General features: G+C 47.1%; 1 protein-coding gene across 6 annotated transcripts in view; it reads right to left on the reverse strand.

The window, feature by feature from the left end:
• Positions 1-24616, reverse strand: part of BBS9 (Bardet-Biedl syndrome 9) — a 287972-nt gene that overhangs the window by 33077 nt on the left and 230279 nt on the right. For all 6 annotated transcript variants that reach the window (XM_045578647.1, XM_045578645.1, XM_045578646.1 and 3 more), the window contains 2 exons: positions 14595-14777; positions 6889-7111 (listed from right to left, as the gene is read on the reverse strand). In XM_045578647.1, coding sequence (XP_045434603.1) covers positions 6889-7111; positions 14595-14777 — 406 coding nt within the window. The remainder of the gene's footprint in view (positions 1-6888; positions 7112-14594; positions 14778-24616) is intronic.

Consider the following 24616-nt stretch of genomic DNA (forward strand, 5'->3'; position numbering starts at 1 on the left):
AAAATTGTTAGATATCTTAAATGTATGTGACATGAATAGATTGTAAGAGGATTGCCCTTCCCCCCATTGAGTTAGTGAGCACCCATCACTTCACATATTTCCCTGATTTTTTTCCCTACCGTTTTTATTTCTTGTGAGAATATCTAAGTAATAATCTCTTAGCAAATCCCTGGCCTGTAAATTCTATCCCTTTGGCTTAAATGCTTTCCCCTATTTCTCACCTTTTTCCTCCTAGAAGCCTTCTCTCTTCCTCTCTCTCCACCTCAACTCTCTCAACTCTGATACCTATTGAATTGCTATCTATTGAACGTAAAACAACCTGGGGTTCTCCTGCTCAGCTATTCACCTGTTTATTACCTGGACCTCCTTCCAGAAGGCAAGGTCCATGCGGTAGGACTGCTGTCTCTCTTTCACAGCATATCCAAATTCCCAGCACAGTGCCTGGGATATGGGGCTATTTTCTTTTCTTTTCTTTTTTTAAATATATTTTATTGATTTTGTACAGAGAGGAAGGGAGAGAGATAGACAGTTAGAAACATCGATGAGAGAGAGTCATTGATCAGCTGCCTCTTGCACACCCCCTACTGGGGATGTGCCCGCAACCAAGGTACATGCTCTTGACCGGAATCGATCCCGGGACCTTTCAGTCCCCAAGCCGACGCTCTATCCATTGAGCCAAACTGGTCTCGGCTGGGGCTATTTTCTTAAAGAATCTATTAAATGAACAACAACAAAAAAAAAATTGTCATTTTATAAATAATACTCCTTTGCCCTTTTAAGAAGTTGACATGTGTTCATTAAGCTCTAATATTGTTCCTTGGGCCAAAAGATGAATTGTTTACAGATGTTGCTATTGAGCTTCATCACAAATTTGTATGCAGCGACCACAGTACAACTGGTATAATTTATAAGCCTGGAGGGAAGCAAAGCAAGACAGTTTAGTTCACTGAACCATCCTATCCACATTAGCACAAATCACAGCTTCTGAGAGCTAGCGAGTGACACCACTTTACTTTAGGGTAACATTTTCCACAGGACACTGGCTTGTGGCTCAGAAAGCAGTCTTAAGAGAAACACAAAATTTCTATCTCAAAACCAAAATATTTGTTTTTAAGTAAGAAATTAAACATTTTAATAACAAAAAGCTACATTTTAAAAAAAGCATACAGAGTTGAAACATACAGAGGACTACAACTGTGTTTCAATATTTATCTTTTATTTTTAATATGTTTTTATTGACTTCATAAAACAATAAAGGGAGAAGCAGAGAGGGATAGAAACATCAATGATGAGAATCATTGACCAGCTGCCTCCTATATGCCCCCTACTGGGAATCAAACCCTGACCTCCTGGTTCCTAGGTCAATGCTCCACCACTGAGCCACACCAGCCAGTCAAGGTGCTTTGCTTTTTCAGAATCAGATATTTCTATGCTCTGGGAGCTACCAGAATCCAGAGACCAGTTTTTAATTTTTAATTGTTTAAGAAAAATCAATATTATACATAGTAAATCAGAAGGGACTGACTAGTCCAACAGTTCATTTGAATAAACACACTAAAAATGGTGGGATTTTTTAAACTTTAGTATAAGAGACTTTTTAAGGTTGGCAGCATGTAATCACCATGTCGGGGGACAAAGAGGGGAAGGGGGCCAAATGGTGACGGAAAGAGACTTCACTTGGGATGGTGAACACACAATACAATGTACAGATGATGTGTTATAGAATCCAACACGTGAAACCGATGTAATTTTATCAGCCAACATCACCCCAATAAATTCAAGTAAAGCATTTAGGAAAAAGAATAAACAAGGTCGGCAGCATAGCCCTGTGCAGGGCGAGAGGTAGGTAGATGGGTGTTCCTATTTTAGGCCAAGTGCATCAGCTCCAGTGAGAAATAACAGGTGGGCCGATTGGTTGGGTCTGCCCCATCTACCCATGGATATTCTCATCATGAATGTATTTTAAATTTTTAAATGAACATAATGTGATGTAAAATAAATCTTAATGACTGTCTCAGATAAGTAGTTGGATGAACTGCTTTTAAGCACCAAAAATCTCAAGGAAAACAAAGACAAGAAACACAACTTGACTCACAGTCATGAATTTACACTGAAAGCAGAGAAGCTTCCATTGTCAGGGACTGAATTTGTTAGAAATTGAGAGCACAGGCAGAAGGGAAGGAAGCAGGAGGCATGTGTGTTACAACGGGAGGAGGACAAGGAGAGCCCGCTGCGGCACACTGGGCCCGGGCAGCAGAAGCGGAGGTGGGGGTAGACATGGAGGGGGGAAGACCAGAAAAGACAAGAATACAAGTTTAAGGTGACTGTAGAAATCCCTTCAGACCAGCAGCTGTCGGAATAAAGACCTTTTCTTTTCTTCCTCATATTTGAAGATCAACAGCCCAAATGTCAATAGCATGTGAGAAAAGTTATTTTCTTATACAATAAAAAGCCCCAGAGATAATACCTTACTGAGGGATGCTCCTCTCTGGGCTAACTTAGGAACTTTTAAAGGAACTGAAAATTACACAGAATGAAGTTCCCACTGCAGTGTTTCACATGAGAGTGATCCAGAGAAAGGACAGCTCACTTTACGGCCGGGCGAGGGTAAAAAATGAGCATCTTACAGCTTTGCCTGTGCGACAGGGCTAAAGAAACAGAAATAATGATGTCTTTAAAAGTTATTTAATTTATTCCCCTGCTTTCAGGCAGGGTTTTTCCCAAATTATCTTTAGACGGTGGAGTATCTGCATTAGTTTAAACATCTGCAGGAGAGGAAATTCCTCAAACTCCCCTGGTATTCTCTTCCTGTATTAACAGCCCTACTTCCAAGAAACGGGCTTCGGTCATCACATTGTAATTAGTCACCAGCCAGCTTGTCTATCAACAAGTATTTGCTAAGTACACACAGGGAGAATGGTGTTCTAGTAGGTCTTTGATGGCAGACCTTTCCCTAGAGTTGCTCCTAATTGCTTCTCCTGTGAAATCAAGTCTAATCCCGGATTCAAATATTCTCCCGCTAACCCTCCATTCAGCCAATTAGAACTCCCTAATACAATGGATAAGACCCGCATCCTGTTAATAACTGAATGCTTTCTTATACACGATAGTTGAATTTTTGAAGCAGTTTGTTGTTTCAAAACAAAGAGGTGTTATCACAAGCTAAGAAACTTTGGTTTCAAAACTATAAAGTAGCTGCACAATTGCTCGGTGGCCCAGCTTGTCCTTCCCAAAGTGGTTACTGCAAACCAGCCTGAATTCACCACCTCCCCATTCACCCCTTCTTGTCTCTCACAGATCATTATAAACCTACTTCTGCAAAATTCCTGTGGAGGGATTGCATTAAACTTTCCATTAAATATTCCCAATTTTATATCCAGGTTATAAATTTTTCTCTTCTCAAATACTAAATATTTTCTAGATTATTTCTCTGCCTCCTCAAAGCTTCCAATTTAACACTGCTGGATTTAGAACATTCTCATCTTGCCACCACCCCCTGACCTTCAAACATCGCTACATTATCTTTTATGGAAGGGGAGGGGAGGGGAGAGCAGGGGAGGGCAGGGCAGGGCAGGGCAGGGCAGGGCAGGGCAGGGCAGGGCAGGGAAGGGAAGGGAAGGGAAGGGAAGGGAAGGGAAGGGAAGGGAAGGGAAGGGAAGGGAAGGGAAGGGAAGAAAATCCTGACAACAGACTACTCCCTATTCTCCCTATATTGCTCCTTCCAGTTACTGAAAGATCTTTCCTTGAACTCCTACTGTCCTTGAAAGTACTGACACCACCTCTTCTGGGAATTCCTTGAAATTCACTCCTCCCATAGAATCCACTTCCCATCCCAGGTTCCTGGCTCTGCAGCTAAATCCCAAATCCCATGATCCCTTCCTAATGCCTTCTCTCCTCAGACAGCTCATCCAATGGCAAAATAATGACCTGTAAACTGAAGATACCAAATCTACTTTTCAAGCTTCAATCTTTCCCTTAAGATAAAATTCCTCAGATACAGCTGTCGACACCTGTCTCTTCTCGGATGTACCTTCATCATCTCAAACTCACTGCATTATAAATGAAGCACATTATCCATAACACACAAAACCCAGCCAACTTAATCATTTCCACCAACAGCAACCAACAAGCTTGATGGAGTATCTGTGTTCTTCCCTCTCCTTCACGCTCCCTTTCCACCTGCACACCACCATGAGCTTGGTATTTCTCAAACACCGTGTTTTATAAGTCACTCACAGTTTAAGAACCTACAACTGCTCCCATTACATGCTCACCTTTCAGTCTCTTCTATGCAGCTCCCAAGTTTCTGACTAACTAGTGCTTCCTGAGCTAGCCACCTGAACTAATCTGAAACTTTACCAGTTTACTTACAGGTCAATATCGCCTTGCTTGTATCTATAATATCTGCCACTACCCTTTCTGAAAGTCTAAAATGTATACCTGCTTCAAGACGCATTCTCTTTAATAAAAGCTCCACTAATTCATTCTAAAAATATAAGGCAGACCAATGTCCATTTCCCATTTGGATACTGTACTGCAGTTCTATAAAATGTCACCTTTGGGGAAAGCTGGAGGAAGGGTACAAGGGATTCTATATAGTATTTCTGCATCTTCCTGTGAATCTGTAATTAAAATTATTATAGATATTTTACACTATTTCAAAATAAAAAGTTTTAAAAATACTTTTTATTTTGAAATAGGCTATATGGCAGGCCTAGGTGGGGAGCTGAGGCCACAAAGAAGAATACAAACCGTATTCTTCTCCATGCACTACCAAAGGCACTCCATGCACTACCTTCCATCTGGAGTGTTATGAACTGAATTGTGCCCTCCCCAAAATTCATAGGTTGAAGCCCTAACCCCCAATGTGACCCTATTTGGAGATAGGGCCATTAAAGCAGAAAATGAGGTTAAATGCGGTCATAAGGGTGGGGCCCTAATCCAAAAGGACCAGTGCCCTTGTAAAGAGAAGGCTCACTGGAATGTGCTCATGCAGAGGACTCAGGGGAGGTGGCCATCTGAAAGCCAAGCAGAAAGGCATCAGGAGAAACCAAACCTGCCAGCCCCTTAACCCTGAAGTGCCAGCCTCCAGAACGGTGAGAGATTGATCCTGCTGTTTAAGCAGCCCGGCCTGTGGTCCTGTGTTACACAGCCCCAGAGGATCTACCGCATGTATTTGTCCATCATGAGTTGACAAGTATTGGAATTTTCCCACTTTTTAGCTATAATTCTGCTATGAACATTTATAAATTGTTGGTTTTTTATGGTGGTACTAAAAATAAAGGAGGAATCTTAATACAAGGAGACTCTTGTCGGTGCTTTTAATGGCCTGAATAGGAAATGGGTGTTTGCAAGGTGAGGGCAGTGGGGGAAGGGGAAAGGATACATGTGGGAGGTGCCTCATCAGGGGTGGGTGGCTGACTGAACAGGGTGAGCAAAGGAAACAGAGGGTCCAGTTGTCTCGAGGTCCCTGGCCCGGGCACTGGGCAATACCAGGCGCTGCGACCCGGCACACGGAGCAGCTGAGTCTCACTCAGGCAGACGGAATCGGAGAGGCCTGTGGGGTGGTGCGGGAGACGTGGGAGACCTGGAGGAGAGGCCAGACAGAAAGCTACAAAGCCAGAAGGACACGGAGTTCAGGTGGCAGTATGACGAGACTGCCCAGAGCATGATGAAGTCAGACCAAGAGTCTAGAGATGGAAAAGGGGACAGGAAGTCACAAAGCCACCTGAAAAGACAGGTCCGAGGGCACAGGAGCAGTTTCCAGCAGCCAGGGAGAAGCCCAGAGGGGAGAAGGCCTCAGGGAGGCGGTGTCATCGTCAAACTCCGCAGAGCAGCCAAGCAGGCTGCAGCCACGTGCTCACCAGGTTGCCTACGATGAGCTCGCTCGTGGAAGATGGAAGATCGCTCAGAGAGCGATGCTTGCAGGACGTGGCCCCCTTCCAGAGGCGGCACGGAAAGGAGGCAGAACCCACAAACCAGCCGCGCACATCGGTGCAGAGTCCTGGGAGGGACTTGGGCGTCCGTTCATCGGAACCGAAATGCAAACAAGCCCCACAGACGCACGGTCACTGCCCTTGAGTAACTTACTTCCTGTGGGAGGAGAAAGCCTTTCGTTGTCCTGATGTGTAATATCGGTCCTTGCTTTTCCCTTACCATCATTTCTGATACAATTGTTGTTTCCTTATTGGGACTTTCTACCATGGTCCCTTTTCATAAGTTACAGACGTTGGTAGGAAAACATGCACAATAATGGAGGAGATGGAATGGGAAGACACACAGACACCCCTGGAACTCTGCCGCCAGGACAACCCCACAGCACACACCTGTTCATGCACACCGGGCTGACGCAGAACTGCCTGTCACCTCATGTTGTGGAGCCACCTCCACCTCCTCTGGGTTTTTGTGGTTTCACTGTTTTATGTTTAAATCTCTTCCTCATCTGAAATGTCCTGGGTGCCCAAGGCCACATAGGGGAGAGCCCTCAGATGCCGAACACCCTGATCCTGGACTTTTTTTCTTGTCTCCGCCCCCTGATCCTGCTGACCACAACCCAAGCAAACAGTAGAAGGACGGACCTCATCTGGCTAACATCAGTGGCTTGCATCAGGTTATTTTCATCTAAGAAATATGGTATTGAGAAATCACGTTTGGTTTTATTCTCTGATCCACTTTTCATTGGTTAGATCCATAACAACATGGATCATACGTTTCAAAGCAGAGGGAAGAAAAGAGGCATACCATTCTAGAAACGTCTCCAGCCAAGTGGTTACCCTGGGATAGCAGGGGACACGGGAAAGCAACCTTCCATCATCACTTCCTGTGAAATGTGGACCCCGGTACCACCGCAGACACGCCCCTGTCACTGGGCGTGGACACGGCGCTCACCTGGCATGACCATGGCGGGCGGGGCGGCCGCGTCGGTGCTCAGGCAGAGGCGGCCGCCTTTGGCCAGGCGGTCGCAGAGCAGGGTGATGTGCTTCTTCAGGCGGCTGGTGTCGCGGGGCTTGCTCAGCTGGCTGCCCAGGCTCAGAGCCTGCTCCTTGGAGCTCTTGGAGAGGCAGGTCTTCAGGAGGTGGGACACCGCGGCGTCCACCGTTTCCTCCCAGCCCTGGGGGCAAAGCAGGTAGGATGTAAGCGGAGAAGATGACTGAGCAAAGCAGGCACGGGACTGGGAACTGAGTTATGAGATGACCGGTGTCTGGAGCAGTCCAGACGAGTCTGGTGTGGGACTGGAGCTCCGCATGCTGGGGCCGTGAGCAGGTCACTGAGTTCCGCTGGGCCGCAGCCTCCTGCACCGATGAGGACACTACCAGCCTGCACTCCCCTCTGAGGGCGGGGGGACTGAGATGGACAGGAGACGTGCTAGCCCTGTGCCGGGCACGTTAAATCACCTGGAGGGTGACGCTGCCCACCCTTGTGCACAAGGGCCAGGAAGTGGTCAGGGCAGCGGGACCTGGGGGCATCTTGGGGGAAACTGGACGGAGGGAAAAGCCTGGTGCCTCTCAGCTCTGGGCCCCACAGCCTCGGGGCTGTAGGCAGAAACCACAGGCACTTATTTCAAAGGGGATCTTGTGAGACACCAACCTATGCAGTCCCATGTCCCTGCCCAGGTGACAAAAGTGACACAAAGAAAGGACGAGTCCATGGATGCCACTGTCGCTGGGCACAGTGTAGCCGTGCCACAGGGCAGACCTGGGCAAGGACACACCTCCGCAGTGAAAGCTGCCGCCCCGGAACCTGGGCGCTGGGCAACAACCTCAGGGTGTCGAGGGGGGGGGGGGGGGTGTGCCAGCACCAGCAGCCTGCACAGAAGATACCGGACTCAGGCAAGAACACGGGGAGCAGGGGGTCAGCTCCCGAGCTCCCGCTGGCCATCACCAGGGCCGAGGGGCAGCTGGGAGACTGCATGGGACTTTGGAGTTCCCAAGCAGCCCAACAGGGAGGCATGAGTGCAGTCTGGGTATTGGTGCCAACATGACTCCATTTGTTCCCCAGAGACCAGTCGCAGGCCTGACAACCTAAGTGGAAGGATAAAGGAAGACAGCGATGGAAGTGCCTCACAGAATAAGGCAGAGGAGGTGAGGGCCTGAGACTCAGAAAGGAGCCCGGGAGACCTCCCTGGGGCACTGCTCCATCCTCACCCTCACCCGCTGAGCTACCTACAAACATGCAAATCGGATTATTAATAGGTGACTCCTCGACTTTAGCTCTGAAATCCCAAAGGTCAGTTTTTTTGCTATTTTAATACATTTTTATTGACTTCAGAGAGGAAGGGAGAGGGGGAGATACATAAAAACGTCAGTGATGAGAGAGAATCACTGATTGGCTGCCTCCTGCATGCCCCCTACTGGGGATCGAGCTCCCACTTACTTGAGCATGTGCCCTGACCGGAAATTGAACCATGACCTCCTGGTTCATAGGTCGACGCTCAACCACTCCTTGAAAAAATTGGGGGGCGGGGGAGCGGGAATGCAAAATGAAAGTAGAGTGCTTCTTTTTTTTTTTTTTTTAATGGCTTTTAAAAAAACGACAAGTTATTGACGGAGAATCTGTAATTGTATGAAAATATCATGATATCATGCAGTCCCCACATATATATACCTGACTCTATGCGTGATCCAAGCTTTCATTCTGTGGGGCGGTAGGCGAATCTCGCCTGCGTTTATTAGAGTGCAAGCAGCACTGACGCTGCAGGTACACACCAGGAGCACAGCTGCCATACCTGCAGGTGAAGGGCACGGCAGCAGGGAGGACGGGAAACTGACCTGCCCCTTCCAGAGGGCGGCCAGCGGGGAAACAGTGAAGAAAAACGCATTATTCGCCCTGCTGCTGGCAGAAGCGTGTGCCCTGGAAAGCCAGCTCGCCCAGAACCAAGCGGGGAAGCTGGGGAGCCCCAGACACTGAGTTTCAGGAAGAAGATGTGGTGGTGGGCAGGGGATGAAAGAGCTGATCGCCTGGCACTGGGGTCCCAGCTGGACCAGGGTCAGAGAGCCACAGGTGGCCAGGCGCAGGTGCCAGGGAAACAGTGGGCGGAGCCTTGCAGAGACTGCAGGGCAGCAAGGAGGGCAGATAGGCTAATTCCAATGAGGCCCAGAAGCCTGACGGAGGGGCACAGCCAAGGGGGTCTCGCAGATGCATTTGCACATGAAAGAACAGGGCCCAGTGACTGGCCTGGCAGAGCCACACAGGCGGCTCTGCACTGTGCAGGCAGCGAGCACTGGGCTCAGAGCAGCACATCACCAGTCCCCAGGGGCGCATTCCTGAAGAACACAAGGCCTTCCCCCTTGCCCCCCCCCCCCATGTCAAAATCAGCTCTTCATCATTAGTAGACTCAAACTGGGTTATTAGAGACATTTTAAGAAAATTAAACCAATAGCAGTACACCAGCCAGGAATCCAACTGGGAAGTAATCTGAGCAGGGGCAGGGGAGAACTAGGTGGGGAAGGGGGGAAGATGTTTTTACTAGCTTAGTTATTAATATGTAAAACACACCTTATTTCAAAAAGGCACTGAGCTGGCCTAGGCAAGAGGGAAGCTCCCATTAATCAACTCCCTTTTCACTGATTCAGGCTCTTTACTCTTTTTTGTTTGTTTGTTTGTTTGTTTGTTTAAACGTATTTTATTGATTTTATACAGAGAAGAAGGGAGAGAGATAGAGAGCTAGAAACATCGATGAGAGAGAGTCATCGATCAGCTGCCTCTTGCACACCCCCTACTGGGGATATGCCTGCTACCAAGGTACATGCCCTTGACCAGAATCGAACCCGGGACCCTTCAGTTCCCAAGCTGAAGCTCTATCCATTGAGCCAAACCGGTCTCGGTCAGGCTCTTTACTCTTAAATGCATAAAGAATAGTAAATGTTTCCCGACTTGATACACACGAGCAAAGCTGACAGGCATTTCCCATCAGCACTTGCACATTGTCTTCCACTTGGCTCCCAAGTCTGAAGCATTTCAACTATTTCCACTTTAAAGCAACAAGCAGCCGCAGGAAGGCCCGCGATGTGCTATGTAAACTGTGGGGAGGCAGAAAGAGGAGCAGCTAAGGAGCGACGACGCAGGGAGCGTGGCCGTTCTGAACATGAAGCCGGTTCCTTTATGTTTATCTTGCTGGCGATGAGCATGGGAATCACCAAAACATTTACTTTCCGCGCTGCGTCCGCAGACAGCTGTCACCGCGCTGCTCGCCGGCACTTGGGAGAGGCGGGCGTCCGGCCCACACCAGACTTCCTCCTTCTGTTTGCCGGTAAGAAGAGGCCATGAGTGACAGTTATGATGGGGCAGCTCTGTCCTCACTCAGCCCAGACGGCAGGCACGATGGCCTGCACATCAGACCTGACCACTGCCCTGCCCGTCTTGAGAGGGCCTTGATAAGCCCCTCCGCACAATAGGACTTCCTGGTGCAAACATCTGTTTCTTCACAGGGACCAGGCTGAACAGGTTAAACATTAAGTTTTTCTTTCCCTATCAGCTCGCAAAAAAAAATAATAATAATAATAATCAAACAGGTAGGCTGAGGGTTCAAATCTCCATCTAAACGTTCTCTGGGATTTTCAAGTTCAATAACAGAGAGGGTAACGATTAAACCTTTGAAAACACCTAATAGCGTTTCTTCTCCAAGGAGTAGAGGGTATCTGCTGAAGGAGTTCCATGAACTCCGGGAAAAATGCAAAGTCGGGAAAATGCTTTGTAAATGTGTCACTGTCCCTTCCAGTCCTTGGCCTGTGCGCGATCGGCGCCCTAACCAGTGCACTGCTGCTCTTGTCATTGGAGTCCTCTGGCGACCCAGGGAGCACAGATGGCATTCGGCCCAACAGTCTGAGACAGCCCGTTAGGAAACACCACACTCTGTGCTCTCTTGCCATCCGCTGGGCTTCCTGCCGAGGAGTCTTAGTCATCGAGCTACTGACAAGGAAACTGGGAAGCAGGTCTGTGCAAAGAGCAGGAAGGGCCGGGAGGAGTCACACTGAGGACGGGATGTTTTGTGTCCCGAGGCGTGCTAGGTGCCTGGAACATAGCAGTACTGGATAACTACTCACTGAGTGAATAAATGACTGAGGTAGGTACCTTTTTCAGCATGGGCTTCTGCACTGCATCATGGGAGGGGCTGTGGATAATGTCACAATTACAGACTGTCTCAGACTCACACCAGTAACACACCCTCACTGGGGTAAGTAGACACAGTGTCTTTGTAGAACCTCTGAGGACAGAGAGTCGGAAGACACAGGTTTCCATCCTGCACGGAGAACTCACTCAGAAATACGCTCTGACCCCAACCAGGGAAGTGAGACAACTCTTTTCAGAGTTGCCCAGTCAGGTGCTCTGAAAGGATATTATTTTGGGGAAATCTTCTCCTTCACCACGGAAGACGGTAGAAAGGATACCATACTATCAAGTCCACAGTGAAAATGAGATTAAGAGTTCTTTTTAGAGACGCCGAATAGAACACTCAATGTTTTTCTTAAAGTGAGAGAGAGGATCCCTACCAAACATACCTGGCACAGAGAACTTGTAGCACCTTTATAAAAACCACCTACAACAGTCTGCAGTACCGACAGTTATTTGCCCCCAAAATAGTACTAAGTGGCATGGTATTTTAAAAAATGAGATGGTATTAAAAAAAAAAAAAATACTGATACTGCCGAAACCGGTTTGGCTCAGTGGATTGAGCATCAGCCTGCAGACTGAAAGGTCCCAGGTTCATTCTGGTCAAGGGTGCGAGTACATCCCCAGTGTGGGGCATGCAGGAGGCAGCTGATCAATGTTTCTCCTTCATTGATGTTCCTAACTCTCTTATCTCTCTCCCTTCCTCTCTGTAAAATATCAATAAAATAGCCAAAACCGGTTTGGCTCAGTGGATAGAGCATCAGTCTGAGGGCTAAAGGGTCCCAGGTTCAATTCCAGTCAAGGGCATGTACATTGGTTGCGGGCACATCCCTGATAGGGGGTGTGCAGGAGGCACCTGGTCGATGTTTCTCTCTCATTGATGTTTCTAGCTCTCTATCCCTCTCCCTTTCTCTCTGTGGAAAATCAATATATATTTTTTAAATCAATAAAATATATATATTTTAAAAATACTGATACTATAGTGCAAAGAACATTACTGTCATTAGCAACAATAAGTTCTAAATATTTTTGCTTTGTGAACCTAATGTCATTAAGAAGATATTCCAGAACTCACTACGGCATTTAGCCTGCCTTGTGACACATGCCGCCTAAATAAAATACAAGCCAGGATGTGGCGCTTTCTGAGCACTTTTCCGCCTCTCCGTACTTCTGGGGACATCTGACCTTGAGCGGAGACTCCGCTGAAAACGATGTCCACATGTCTACCGCTCCCCCTCCCACATGCACTCTGCCATCCACCCTCAACCAAACTGTCTAAATTACATTCACATTTCTGTGGTGCCATAATAACTTCAATATGGACTGCATTTCCAACATTCTGGTCAGAGGCTCCTTTCTTCCCGCCGCACCCTCCTCCCAAGTTATTTCAGGCTTGCATATTTCATTTTCACATCTCAGCGGGATACCCATCACAGAACATTTATTTGTGAGGTCTGGAGGCATAATGTGGGGGATTGTGAACTAGCATGTCGAAACCGCATACTGCAGGCGTACGTCTCCGAGAATGAAAAAGGATTCCTTTTTACTCAAGATGTATAAGCTGTCTCCACAGGGCAAGTCCAACGTGAATACCACAACCTAATTAGAGATGAAGAGCATAACGAGCAGCATTAAAATGTCTGTTCCGATTCATTCTTCTCCAAGTTATGTTTTTATCGAATGTCCTGTCTCATTAATGGCTTCAATAGGTATAATGAGTGTACACACCTTCTAATCTCCCCCGCTTCGGGAGAGAGCTGGGAGAATTTGCCCATGCGTTGCGGGAGGTAGGACGGCAGAGGATGCAGGGCAGGCAGGTGGAAGGGGCTGTGAAAGGATGCTAAGTCCCCGCGCCTGCTTCCAGGGATGAAGGTACTTCGACTACCAGCAAAACGATACTGTTTTAGAGATCTCAATCCCACACTCTCATGGGATGTAATTCCTACGTTTGTGAACATTTGTTTCTAGGAAGTTCTTCCTTTGGGTCTAACCCTGCTTCAGGAGCCTGTGAGCTCAGCATTCTCGTGGTCCCACGATGAACAGAGACTCTAGTTCGTGGAGGACATGCTGCCTCTGGAACTGATGGAGCAGGGGTCCTGACAGCCCTGGAAGGCTTTTGCGTTTGAACCACAGCTTGTGGGGTTCTTTTTAATGTTTTTTATTGATTTTTTTAGACAGAGAGGGAGTTGAGCATCGACCTATGAGCTAAGAGTCACAGGTTCGATTCTCAATCAGGGCACATGCCATGGTTGCAGGCTCAGTCCCTAGTGGGAGGTGTGCAGGAGGCAGTGGATCAATGTTTCCCTCTCACCAATGATGTTTCTATTTCTCTCTCCCTCTCCCTTCCTCTTTGAAATTATTTTTGTAATATATTTCTTTGGGGGAAAAAAGCATGCAAAAAAGTTCCTCCAAAATGACAGCTGGTGGTCATAGATACCTCTACAATTCAAGGGCTCTGAGAAGTTTTTATTTAAATGATCCTCTACCTCCCAGCGGGATAGTTCACTGGTTGAACCTCAACCTATGAACCAAGAGGTCACGGTTCATTCCTGGTCAGGGCACACGCCTGGGTTGCAGGCTCATTCTCTAGTAGGGTGCATTTCTATCTTTCTCCCTCCCTTTCTCTTCCTCTCTGAAATTGTTTTTCAAATATATTTAAAAGTAAAAATAAATTATCCTCTACCCAAAACTCCCAATATAAATCCCCATTTTCCCCCTTTTCATCCTAAACTGTCCATTCAAAGGATTAAGGGTAAAAGAGTTTGCAAATGGTACTAAAGAACTATATAAATGCAATGAAGTGTTCCTGTCATTTTGCACAGCCATCTCAGCTGCCTCGAACTCTTGAAGTGACGCTAAATGTAAGAACATGGAGCCCATTAAAATGGCTGAGCCGTCTAGATGAGCCAGTCTGAAGGTTCGCTGCATCACCCAGGCAGTCAAACGACTGTTTCCGGGGCTTCTCGGTGCTTGCAGAGCACAAAGAAAACCGACTGCCCTGGCCGGTGTGGCTCCCTTGGCTGGGGGTTGGCCCATGCACTGAGAGGTTACTGGTTTGATTCCCGGTCAGAGCACATGCCTGGGCTCACTCCCCAGGAGGAGCATGCAGGAGGCAGCAGATCAATGATTCACTCTCTCCCTCTCCCTCCCCCTCTCCCTCTCTGTAAGTCAATAAAAATAATTTTTTAAAAATAGACTGGATACCACATAAAAATGGACTATATGCCTATTTTTAAAATAGCTCTGGGGGAGGGGAAGGCTTTTATTTGGCATTTTTATAATGATTTAAAGAAAAGGAAAACAGGATTTGGGTTACATACACACATACACACACACGCACACGCACACACCAAAGCCATCATCTGATACCTTAAAAAACATGCTAGCCCTGTGACAGCTCCCTGCAGCCACCAGCTTTTCCATCACAGTGGCTGGCATGGAGGCTGGCACAGAGGCTGGCACGGCGGCAGACGCACGGGCCTTACCAGTTCCTGAGTGTCGTGCTGCAGAGGCAGGAACGCCGCCTCCAGGATGGCCACCTGGTCAGCGCTGAGCTTCTGCCACAGCCCGACCAGCAGCAGCAGCAGGTGCGTGGCGCTGCGCAGCCTGCTGAACGCCTGCAGCAGGCTGGCCTGGTTTTCCTCCACGGCGTCTGCGAGCGCCATCACCTGCGGGAAGGACGGACGGACTTCGTCAGGGCCGTCTCCCACTCCCCGGGCCTCCACAAAGGGCACGTGGCGCACCCTGCTTCTCCTCAAACAAGCTGACGGCTCTGTCTCCCAAACACGAGCGCCGTTGAGGAATAAGGGAGCTACCATTCGTCTGTTCCTCTCCTTCTTTAAAGCAAATGCCCCAAGGAATCCCAGATCCATATCGCGGAGGTACAAATACCGTGAAATCGGCTTAATGGGGCCTTGTTCGGGACCTTCCACAACATGCTAATAAACTAACCTCTAGCACAGTTATTACTGTCTCTCACACTAGTTAGCCACAGAGGTGGGATGACTTTAAAAAATTTCTAATCAAAATGACTGCATTTGCCTTATAATTTAAAATAATAACTTCATCATACCCCTTTTCAGAAAATAGCTATCTTCCTCTGATTCTTCTTCTTCATCTGTGTCACAGTTGGAATATCAATGCTTGTTATGGCCAAAAGATAGATAGCATTCAAACGTTTAGCCATTTGAGCAATATGTCATTTTAAACACAAATGTCAGGCACCAGCCCACAGGGACCCGAAAGAAAAGAAAATGTTTGGGATATGTTAGCTTTACAAGGCCAAACCTACGGAGGACAGAATTGGCAGTAGTGAGTAGAACTGGCTTTTTTTTTCTTTTTTTTTTTTTCTTTTTTTTTCTTTTTTCATCCTGTTGAATAATCTGTGGGAAAGAGGAACTAAAGCAACAATTGGATGGATCATCCATGACTGTCCACTGGTGTCTTATGTTATTTCAGTGTCTTGGTGAATTCTGTGCTCGTTAAAAGTAATGAACGGATGGCGCAAAGGCGCAAGGCATAGGACAGCCCCCAGGATGGGAGCAGCAGAGTCAGAGCAGCGAGCACCTTCCTGCGAGCTGCAGCAGCGTGCGGCCCAGCTGAGTTTCAAGGTCTCGTGCAGACGATCCATTTGGTGAGATTTCATGGGCTATTGACGCTGGCCCAAGGCGCGAGTTAAAAAATCATCATTCAAACAAGTAGACTCTACAGCTGTGTGGTCTCCCAAATTCCACGGAGGGAGAAGCGCTGTGGGGGAACAGGCCGCGGGGTGTCTGGGGGACACTGGGACAGAGACGTAGGTCAGGGAAAGACAAAGCAGCTGAAGGTCCTGGCCTGACCATGCCAGGCGGACGGAGACACTTCGCCCCCTGGCTCAGGGCATTCAGCTCCCGGGGGATCCTGGGAGCTCGGACCAAGGTCAGCTGCACAATCAAGTGCATCACTCACTGTACTGCCTTCCATTGTGCTCAAAAGCAGTGCAAGAGTTCTTACAGCCCATGAGGATCTTATAATTTGTTGGACAGAAAACACACATACACACATACACAACCAATTAGTGGAAAGCAGCATTACTGTAATAATGTCCTAATTGTGCAGGACACAAAGTAAGTGTGAAAGCACTTGCCAAAGGGACAAATTATTCCGGCCAGAGTTAATGTCCCCGGGATGAGGCCTGGAATGCGTCCCTTCCCCCTGTCTTCAAGTGGTCCCTCCCAGAGACAGGAGGAGGCCATTGTCCTTAAACCAAAATGCCTGGACTCATCTGCCCCCAGCCTCTGCCCCCTGATTACAATGGACTCCTCCTGTTAAAGCCCAGCTTTGTGTTTTCTCCTTCCTAGGACTGTTCCCAATAAGCCTCACCGTGGGGACCATGGTACTGAGGCACAGATGCTTCTTGTGGGAGAGGCCAAATCATGCAAAGATCAAGGTCATACACACCTCCCAGGAGCCAGGCAGGTGCAAAAATCTGCAGGAAGCACTACAGGGAATTCAGTGGCAACAGATCTCACCTCTACCTTCAAAGAGTTTATAAAGAAAGGAAAATAGATCAAGGAGGCCAAAGCTGACCATGTTGGAAAGACTCTTCAGACCAGTGGTAGGCAAACTGTGGCTCTTTGAGAGGAGAGGTGGGGGAGAAAGCAGCCAGTTCCACCTAGCTCAAGAGAGAAAACTAGTTCTATTTTTTGGAAATTTTTGTGTACCAGCTGTTAAACTGGGGCCATTAAGAAAAATTAAATTACATGAACTTAAAATTGAATATATTATATTAAAACAAAGGTAATAAATACTCAAAATTACTTCCTAATTATTCTACTAATGTCTAGGTCCTTGGGGTTATTTATGCTTATTGTCCCTGCAGGTTGCAAACAGAAATGGTTATTGCCAGTTCTTCCCAAGTCCACATTCTGTGACCTCTAGCGAGTCCCTGGAAATCAGTCACAGTGGAAGTAGTGACAACATGGAAGTCAATAAATGCTACAAAAGACCCCAGCCTTCCCTCCGCCTCTCCTTCCCAGGGAACCGGTTGTTCAATATTTACCAGCACACCACTTGGAAGAGGTACCGGAAATGTCTCCTCAAGAATAGATACTGGCCTGGTTGGGGTGGGTCAGTGGTTGAGTATCTACCTATGAACCAAGAGGTCATGGTTCCTTCCATTCCTGGTCAGGGCACATGCCTAGGTTGGGGGGTGATCCCAATAGGGGGTGTGCAGGAGGCAATACATCTCTCATCAATGTTTTTATCACTCTATCTCTCTCCCTTCCTCTCTTTTTAAAATCAATAAAAACATATTTTTTTAAAGAACAGATATTGGATATGGGGGCTTTCACCGTGAAGTAAACACCTTGACCAAATCCAGTAAAGTAGAAAAGTGGAAGCTTCTTGTTCAGAAAACAAATATTCCATTGTGGAAAGAACATTTGATGAGATTTTAAAAAAATTTAAAAAGGCAACGTGGGCCACTGTTGAAGAACCACAACGTCAAGAAGAAGAGCGTGCGCCTAGCGCCGTAGGTACGGGGGAGCACGGAGTGTTCTGAGGGCAGTACCAGGTGGAGGGGACACTCTCGGAGGCTATGAGATCCCAGAAGACATTTGGAGCGTTAGCTGGGACTCGAGAGAGGCTTTCCGCACGTTCCTCACCATCCAGGGAAAATCCTCACTCAGTGTAACAGCCTGTCAGAGCAGGGCCCGCCCAAACGGCTAAGCACAGCTGTGGGGGAAGAATGACTTCTCGGCAAGACACAGCCCGGGCCACAGATCTTTCCTGAGCGGGGCCCAACACACATCTCTCCCTGGATGCATGTCTGTGCCATTGCAGAGAGAGTCTGCTCTCCCCGAATGGTCCCAGCTGGAGAGGAAGGGGATAAACAACTCCTCATGCAAGTTACCCCCCAGGAAAACCTCCCTGACCTACTACTGGCCAGCACCAAATACTAAGCAGATCTCTGTGTTCTCCGCTGGTTTCACCCGGAGCAGCCAAGTTTACTTCGTCCTCTGCCAGAGCCAAATGGCTGGAGCAGAATCAACACAATGAGCAGGGCTGGAAGGCTGGGCACGGCAAGACCCAGGCCGGACCAAGGCCGAGAAGACCTCGCAGCTCACCTGGCGCTGAGCGGGGCGGCCAGGCAGCTGCGGGACTCACTCCGGAGGGCTCACCCCGGGCCGTGCAGGATGTCGCTCCCCGGTGCTCGGCACAAGGGAGGCCTCGGGAAACAATAAATGCTAACCGTTTCAAGCGCGATGTGTCCATGGCCTTTGTTTTGCTTTTTCGAACGGAGGGTTTCCAAATAAAACGGGGACCCCAGAGGACAGCTCTGTCCCACTGCCATATCAGCTGATGCCAAAGTCATGAGGCAGAGGCCCGGGGAGCTGCCTGCAGGAAAAGGCTCAGCTCATAAAGCGAGTGTGAAATTAATCCCAAACACTCCCGCTGCCAAGAGAGGCTCTGCAATTGGTTACAGGAAAGCAGCGGCAGCAGCAGCACAGCAGACATGAATCATGCGATGTGAACACGGACATGTCCAAGTTCTTCACCTGAACTCACCCCCGGATCTCCTGTGTGGCACACAGCACCCCACTACACGGTTCTCTGTACGGAGCCCGGATGGTGGGCCAGGCCCTGTGCCCATTTGGTCCTTGAGACGACCCTCTGGAATAGAAACCGTTGGCCCCCTGACCCCCCTCTGAGGAGGAGATAGAAGCCTACAGCTCTGCTCAGCTTGCAGCTCGGGGGGGGGGGGGGGACACTCTGTCCATCGCCATGAGCTCGGGAGAAGGGTGGGACTCCCCTCCCGTCTTCTGGGTCCTCAGGGGGCCCTTTCTCCTGCAATCTATACAGTTGGCCCTAAAATGACCCAGTAGGTTTTTATCTTGATAATCAGACAAAGATAGTAAGGGAAAATACTGCTAATATAGTCCACCCATCCTGGGCATATGTGCTTTCATAAACCTTTCCCATCGCTGGGGCTTTTCATCTGAGGTCAACTCGAGCTGAAAATCCCAGACTGGTTTCTGTCCAAAGTTACAATATAAAGGAAATTGGTTCAGAATCTATGAAGGGTGGGAAGTTAACCCAGTAAGTGTTTTCCCTCCTATTTTTTTCAAGTCTATTTCTGAAAGGGCTTTACATATGTGGGGGTTTTTGCTGATTTCAGTCAGAGGAAGGGACAGGGAGAGGGGGATGGAAACATCAATGAGGAGAGATGCACACCCTACACGAGCCGCCAACCCAGGCTATGTGCCCTGACTGTGAATCAAACCATAACCTCCTGGTTCATAGGTTGGCTCTCAACCACTGAGCCATACTGGCCGGGCACATTATTTTCCCTCTTAACAAAGGGGACTGTATTGTGCTCCAGACAGCTCAGAATCATGATGACTAGGAAGCAGCTATTTTTCTAAAGACCTGCTCCTCTAGTGAGGTGACTTTTATGAAAGGGATGACTTAATTTATTTTCTATAAATTGCAGGTCACAATGTTTTCAGTGGTCTGAGCAAGTGGATGTTGTCTATTAACAATTTGTCAACATTTACTGAGGGCTACCTAAGACCCAGGTGTTGTGCTAACCTCGTCAGAGAGATTATCTCACTTCATCCTCAGAACAATCTCACCAGATAGATACCGTTCGTGTTCTCGTTTTAAAAACAAGGGAACAAGTGTCCAGCAGGTAGTAAGCAGCGGAGCCAGGACTGAGACCCAAGTAACGCTGCGGACATTCGCTTTCTGCCCACACACGTTTCAGCCCAGGCCATGCGTGGAACAAATCCCACCCGCAGCTTCCCCATGGGGGGGTTCCGGCTCTGCTGACCTTCCAACAGCCCAGGTTTATTTATAAAAGGTCGGCATGGATGGGCGAGTTAAGAAAACGGAGCTGCTATGGTATGGATAAGCTTATAAACCCCTTGGGCGGAAGGCATTAGGCTCTGTGGGAACAGGGGCCTGGGAGGCGAGGAGACAGAGCTTCTGGTTCTGGCTTCTCTCCCAAGGAGCTTAAGCCGATGTCCGATGTCCTCCCCTGCTCAGGGCTCTGGCTGCATCACCGTTAGAATGGAGGGGTGAGCAATATGGTCCCTAATGTCCAACGTGGCTGTGTCAGATTCAAAGCCATTTCAATCGCTTTGGGCAACTTGCTCTTTTGAACTCTTCATGGCACTTCCCCTCTGTTCACACACACACACTGAGCTTTTTATGTAATGTTTGCTCATTTGGAGTTTTTATCCATAAAATGACAGGAAGGATATTTTTCTTTAGCTAATTCATAGACATGTTGAAGTAGATGAGAGAGGTAAAAAGATGGAGAATACCAAGTGTTGGTGACGATGGGGAGAAATAGGAGCCCTCCAACACGGCTGGTAGGAATGCAAAGGCTGCAACTGCTTTGGAAGATAGCCTGGCAGTTCCTCAAAAAGTTACACATTGAGTGGCCACAGGACCCAGCAGTTCCGCTTGTGCTAATCTCGTCACAGAGATTATCTCACTTTATGGGTTTACGCCCAAAAGAAATTAAAATATATGTCCACTCAATAACTTGTTCATGAGTGTTTGGAGTAAATAGCATTATATCTATAGCCCCAAAGTAAAAATAACTCAAATGTCCATCAAGTGATGAAGAGATCAATTGCATGGGGCATATAATGGAATATTATTCAACCATAAAAACACATGAAGTGCTTACACTTGTTACATGCTACTACGTAGACGAACCTTAAAAAGTTATGCTAAGATACAGAAGCCATTCATAGGTCAACCAAAGGACTTGAGTATATGCATATTAGCATACCCAATGGACACAAGCAATAGTGGGGTGAGGGCCTATGCTGGGGTGCGGGATTGGGATAGAAGAGGGGGAAAAGGAGTCATACATAATACTTTTAACAACAATTTTTTAAAAGAAGCCATTCACAAATGTCTGCATATTGTGTTATCCCATTTATATGAAATGTCCAAAATAAGCAAATCTATAAACATGGTAAGTAGACGGGTAGTTGCCCAGGCTGGAGGTGAGTGGTGGTAAGTGGGAATAGGAAGTGACTGCTAATAAGTGTGCAATTTTTGTTAAGAGGTAACATTGTTTTAAAATGAGGTTGTGATGAAGGTTGTATAACCCTGTGAATATGCTAAAAATCATTCTAAGTTGTACCCTTCACATTGGTAAACTGTATCTATATGAAGTACATCTCAAGAAATCTATTAAAATAATAAGACAATTAGATAAATAAACACAAATTAAGGCACCTCTAGTTAAGCGGCAATTTTTTGTTTTGTTTTTGTTTTGTTTTGTGTTTCCCCCCCCCCCCCAAGGAAACACAGACATGAAATTTTATTGCAGTCACTTAACACATTGGTGTTAACATTATTTCCCAACAGAAAAGAAAAAGATTATCTGGCTTATCTCCAGTTTGCCCCCCACAGAAAAACCACAGTCTACAGTTATGAGAAACTAGCTGGTAAATTAAAATATTGTAGCCACTTTTCAGAATCTTCTTTTTCATGATACTCATTAGAGCATCATCTCCATGTCAAAGGATTCATTCTGGGGTTCATGAAAACTGGTTGAATGACCTCATCGTCTTCTGAAGAACCTGCAGGGCCGCATGGTCGCACGCTAGCCCGGGTGTGAGCGGGGTTTGGGGTGCGAGGACGTGCGTGGCGTTCAGTCCGGGGTCGGGGAGGGGAATGGGACGGAGGAAGGGGCCTGCGGGTGGGTCCCTTCCAGAGGGAGCGCGGCCGCCAGACCCTGGAGAAAGCGGCAGTTTTGATAGATTAATGGCTATACCATATTGCAAAGGTGCTACCAGCCTTTTGGATGACAGAACACTCGTGAGACTTTGGTGTCAGTTAGCTCTAAGTGAGAATACTGTGATGCTACTTGTTGCTGTACAAGCTTGGGTAGTTAGTTGCTTTGCCATCCTCCGATTCCGTTTTCTCATCTCTATAAGATCGTACTCCATAAAAGCTTGTTAACATCCCTTCTATTCATTTCCATTTTGTTTGGCCCCTAGTTATTAATTCTTAATACTGCCTATAATTGAGAGTTCCTTTCCATTTAGTAACACCTGACATGGAAAAGGAGGACCTTTCTCCTGGGACTTGAGGCCCACTACCAACTACCACCTGCTAAGCTGATGCTGGTGACTCCGCCTCTCTGTCCAGTCACCCAATGGGACAGCTCGTTTTGTAGCTGAGGACAATCAAGCTTCAAAGTGGAATGCCATGAGACTCTGTATTGAATAGATTCCTAAGAGCGGTGTGAATTATGCATTGTGTTCCCTCTTTTTCTCCTTTAGGAATTCTATTGAAAAACACAGACCTGCACCATTGCCTGGTGTGTGCCTTGTTCTCTAGATTCAGGGAGCTAGGCATTGTTCCATTTTCTTTTGTAGCTTATTGAAAATGCTAGAAAACTTGGTGATTTGAGTAAAAAGTCCTGCATATATGACGACTTTTGAAACGAAAAAAAGTCAACCGAAAATCGAGGGCAAAAGAACAAAATTGCACAAAAATTACCTGCAGATCTTGACGGCAAAGTAAGTCTTTTCTTTGAAGTGGGGGGGGGGGGGGGGGGAGTCTTATACAGCGAATATAGGCCTAAACCTATGTTTTAACTGTAAAAATTAGGGGGTCGTCTTATACATCGGAAAATATGGTATAAAGTACACAATGAGAATGAAGAAAGAAAATTAAACTCATACTCAGCCCAGATAATTCCAGTGTAAAAACAGCAATTGGTAAGTTCCCACCCATGCCCTCAACGGTCCAGCACTCGGCACACAGAGGGCATCCCACAACTCAGGGGTGGGGCACACTGGCCCGCATGCCGTATGAGGCCCACAGAATCATTTGGCCTGGCCCTGCCAAGGCATTGGGGATGAGTTAATTAAATGTTTAGCCAAACAGAGCAGGTTAATTTTTAAGTTGATAACTTTCTATGGCCCGTAAATGATGTTATAAATATCCAAATGGCCCCTGGCAGGAAAAAAGGTTCCCCACCCTGCTCTGAATGCTGGCTGAACGGATGAACCTCAAAGACAGTCCACCCAAAACTCCGGCACAACCAAAGACACACTGAGCTGTCCTTTTAAATCCCAGACACTCCATCAGCCACTGTCAGGCTCCCAATTTGAATGGAGCCCAAGTGATGTCACACGGAAACAACAGGCCTGCCTCGATATATCTGTCATCTATCTACTTAAAAAAAAAAAAAAAATACTCCACTTCACCTTCAGTCACAGCTGCCTAATGCCCGGCTTCAGACAGCTCGAATGGCTGCTGAAACGAATGTGTTCTTCACAGGGAGAGGTCTGGAAGCAGGTAGGAGTCAGGGCACGCTTCCCATTCAACGGTGTTATCTGTGAAGGCCTCGCAGTAAGAAAGAAGGAAAAGTTGACCAGGTTCTAAGCTTTTACTTTGGCTGAAAAGATCCAACTTTTACCCAAAACAATTATGCTTTTACCAATAATAACGAAATAAGGTTTGCCTGGCCAGTGTGCTTCAGAACCAAGAGATCACTGGTTCAATTCCCAGTCAAGGCCCGCTCCGTCCCCAGCAGGGGGCGTGCAAGAGGCAACTGATCAATGTCTCTCATCAATGTTTCTCTCTCCCTCTCCCTTCTTCTGTCTCCAAAATCAATAAAAATGTATTTTAAACACAAACACATACAAACAACAAAATAAGGTTTGAAATGAAAAGAGAAAGGGCATGGAGATCATTTCGATGCCAGATACCCAGGCAAGTAGTGTCTCATTATCTTATGTGCTGAATCCAGATAAAAGAGAGCCCGGAGTTTTTACTTCAAAGGTAGAACGAGAAGCTAATTCTTCACTGCTTTTGCTACTCTGTTATTTTGTATAAATAGGATAGAGAACGGGATTGTGCACTACTGCACCTCACATGGAGGAAAAACCCACGATCCCCCTGTAACCTGCATTTAGCTGAAATTCCTCAACCAAACCCAGGATTAGACTACATTTTTAACCATGCTGCCATTTGGGGTAGCTAGAAAAACAACAGGAGAAGGGTGCCCATTCAGGAGAAAACGTGGGTCACACAAGCTATTTGTCTTCATAAAGAGAGACCTGCCAGTTGCCTGGGCACCGGGTGCTATGGAACCCGGTCTGATTGCTGTGACGCTCGGACCTATATGGTTTTTCTGGTCTGGGATTATAATTTTCTCTGACACCACTCTCCACTTGCTGAATGCCCTGAGAATTCATATAAAACCGGATTTAGAAAAACAAATTATTCCTGAGCAATTCCTTTATACTCCATACTGTGGGACCTTTCTCTTTTTATTCTTTTTTCATGTTCTGCCCAGAAGAATATAAAAGGTAGGCAGTGCTGGAATATAGACTTTGGCTGGGACTTTTAAAATATATACCATTGATACATAAAAATGTGAAATGAGAAAGACAATAAATCATTTACGAGTGACACGGAGACAAATTTTGCTATTTCTGCAAAGTTTATTCACCAAATAGTCGTGTAACTTAATCGGCTGAAAGGA

Source organism: Pipistrellus kuhlii, unplaced genomic scaffold (assembly GCF_014108245.1).
Source record: "Pipistrellus kuhlii isolate mPipKuh1 unplaced genomic scaffold, mPipKuh1.p scaffold_m20_p_10, whole genome shotgun sequence".
Classification (NCBI taxonomy): Eukaryota; Metazoa; Chordata; class Mammalia; order Chiroptera; family Vespertilionidae; genus Pipistrellus; species Pipistrellus kuhlii.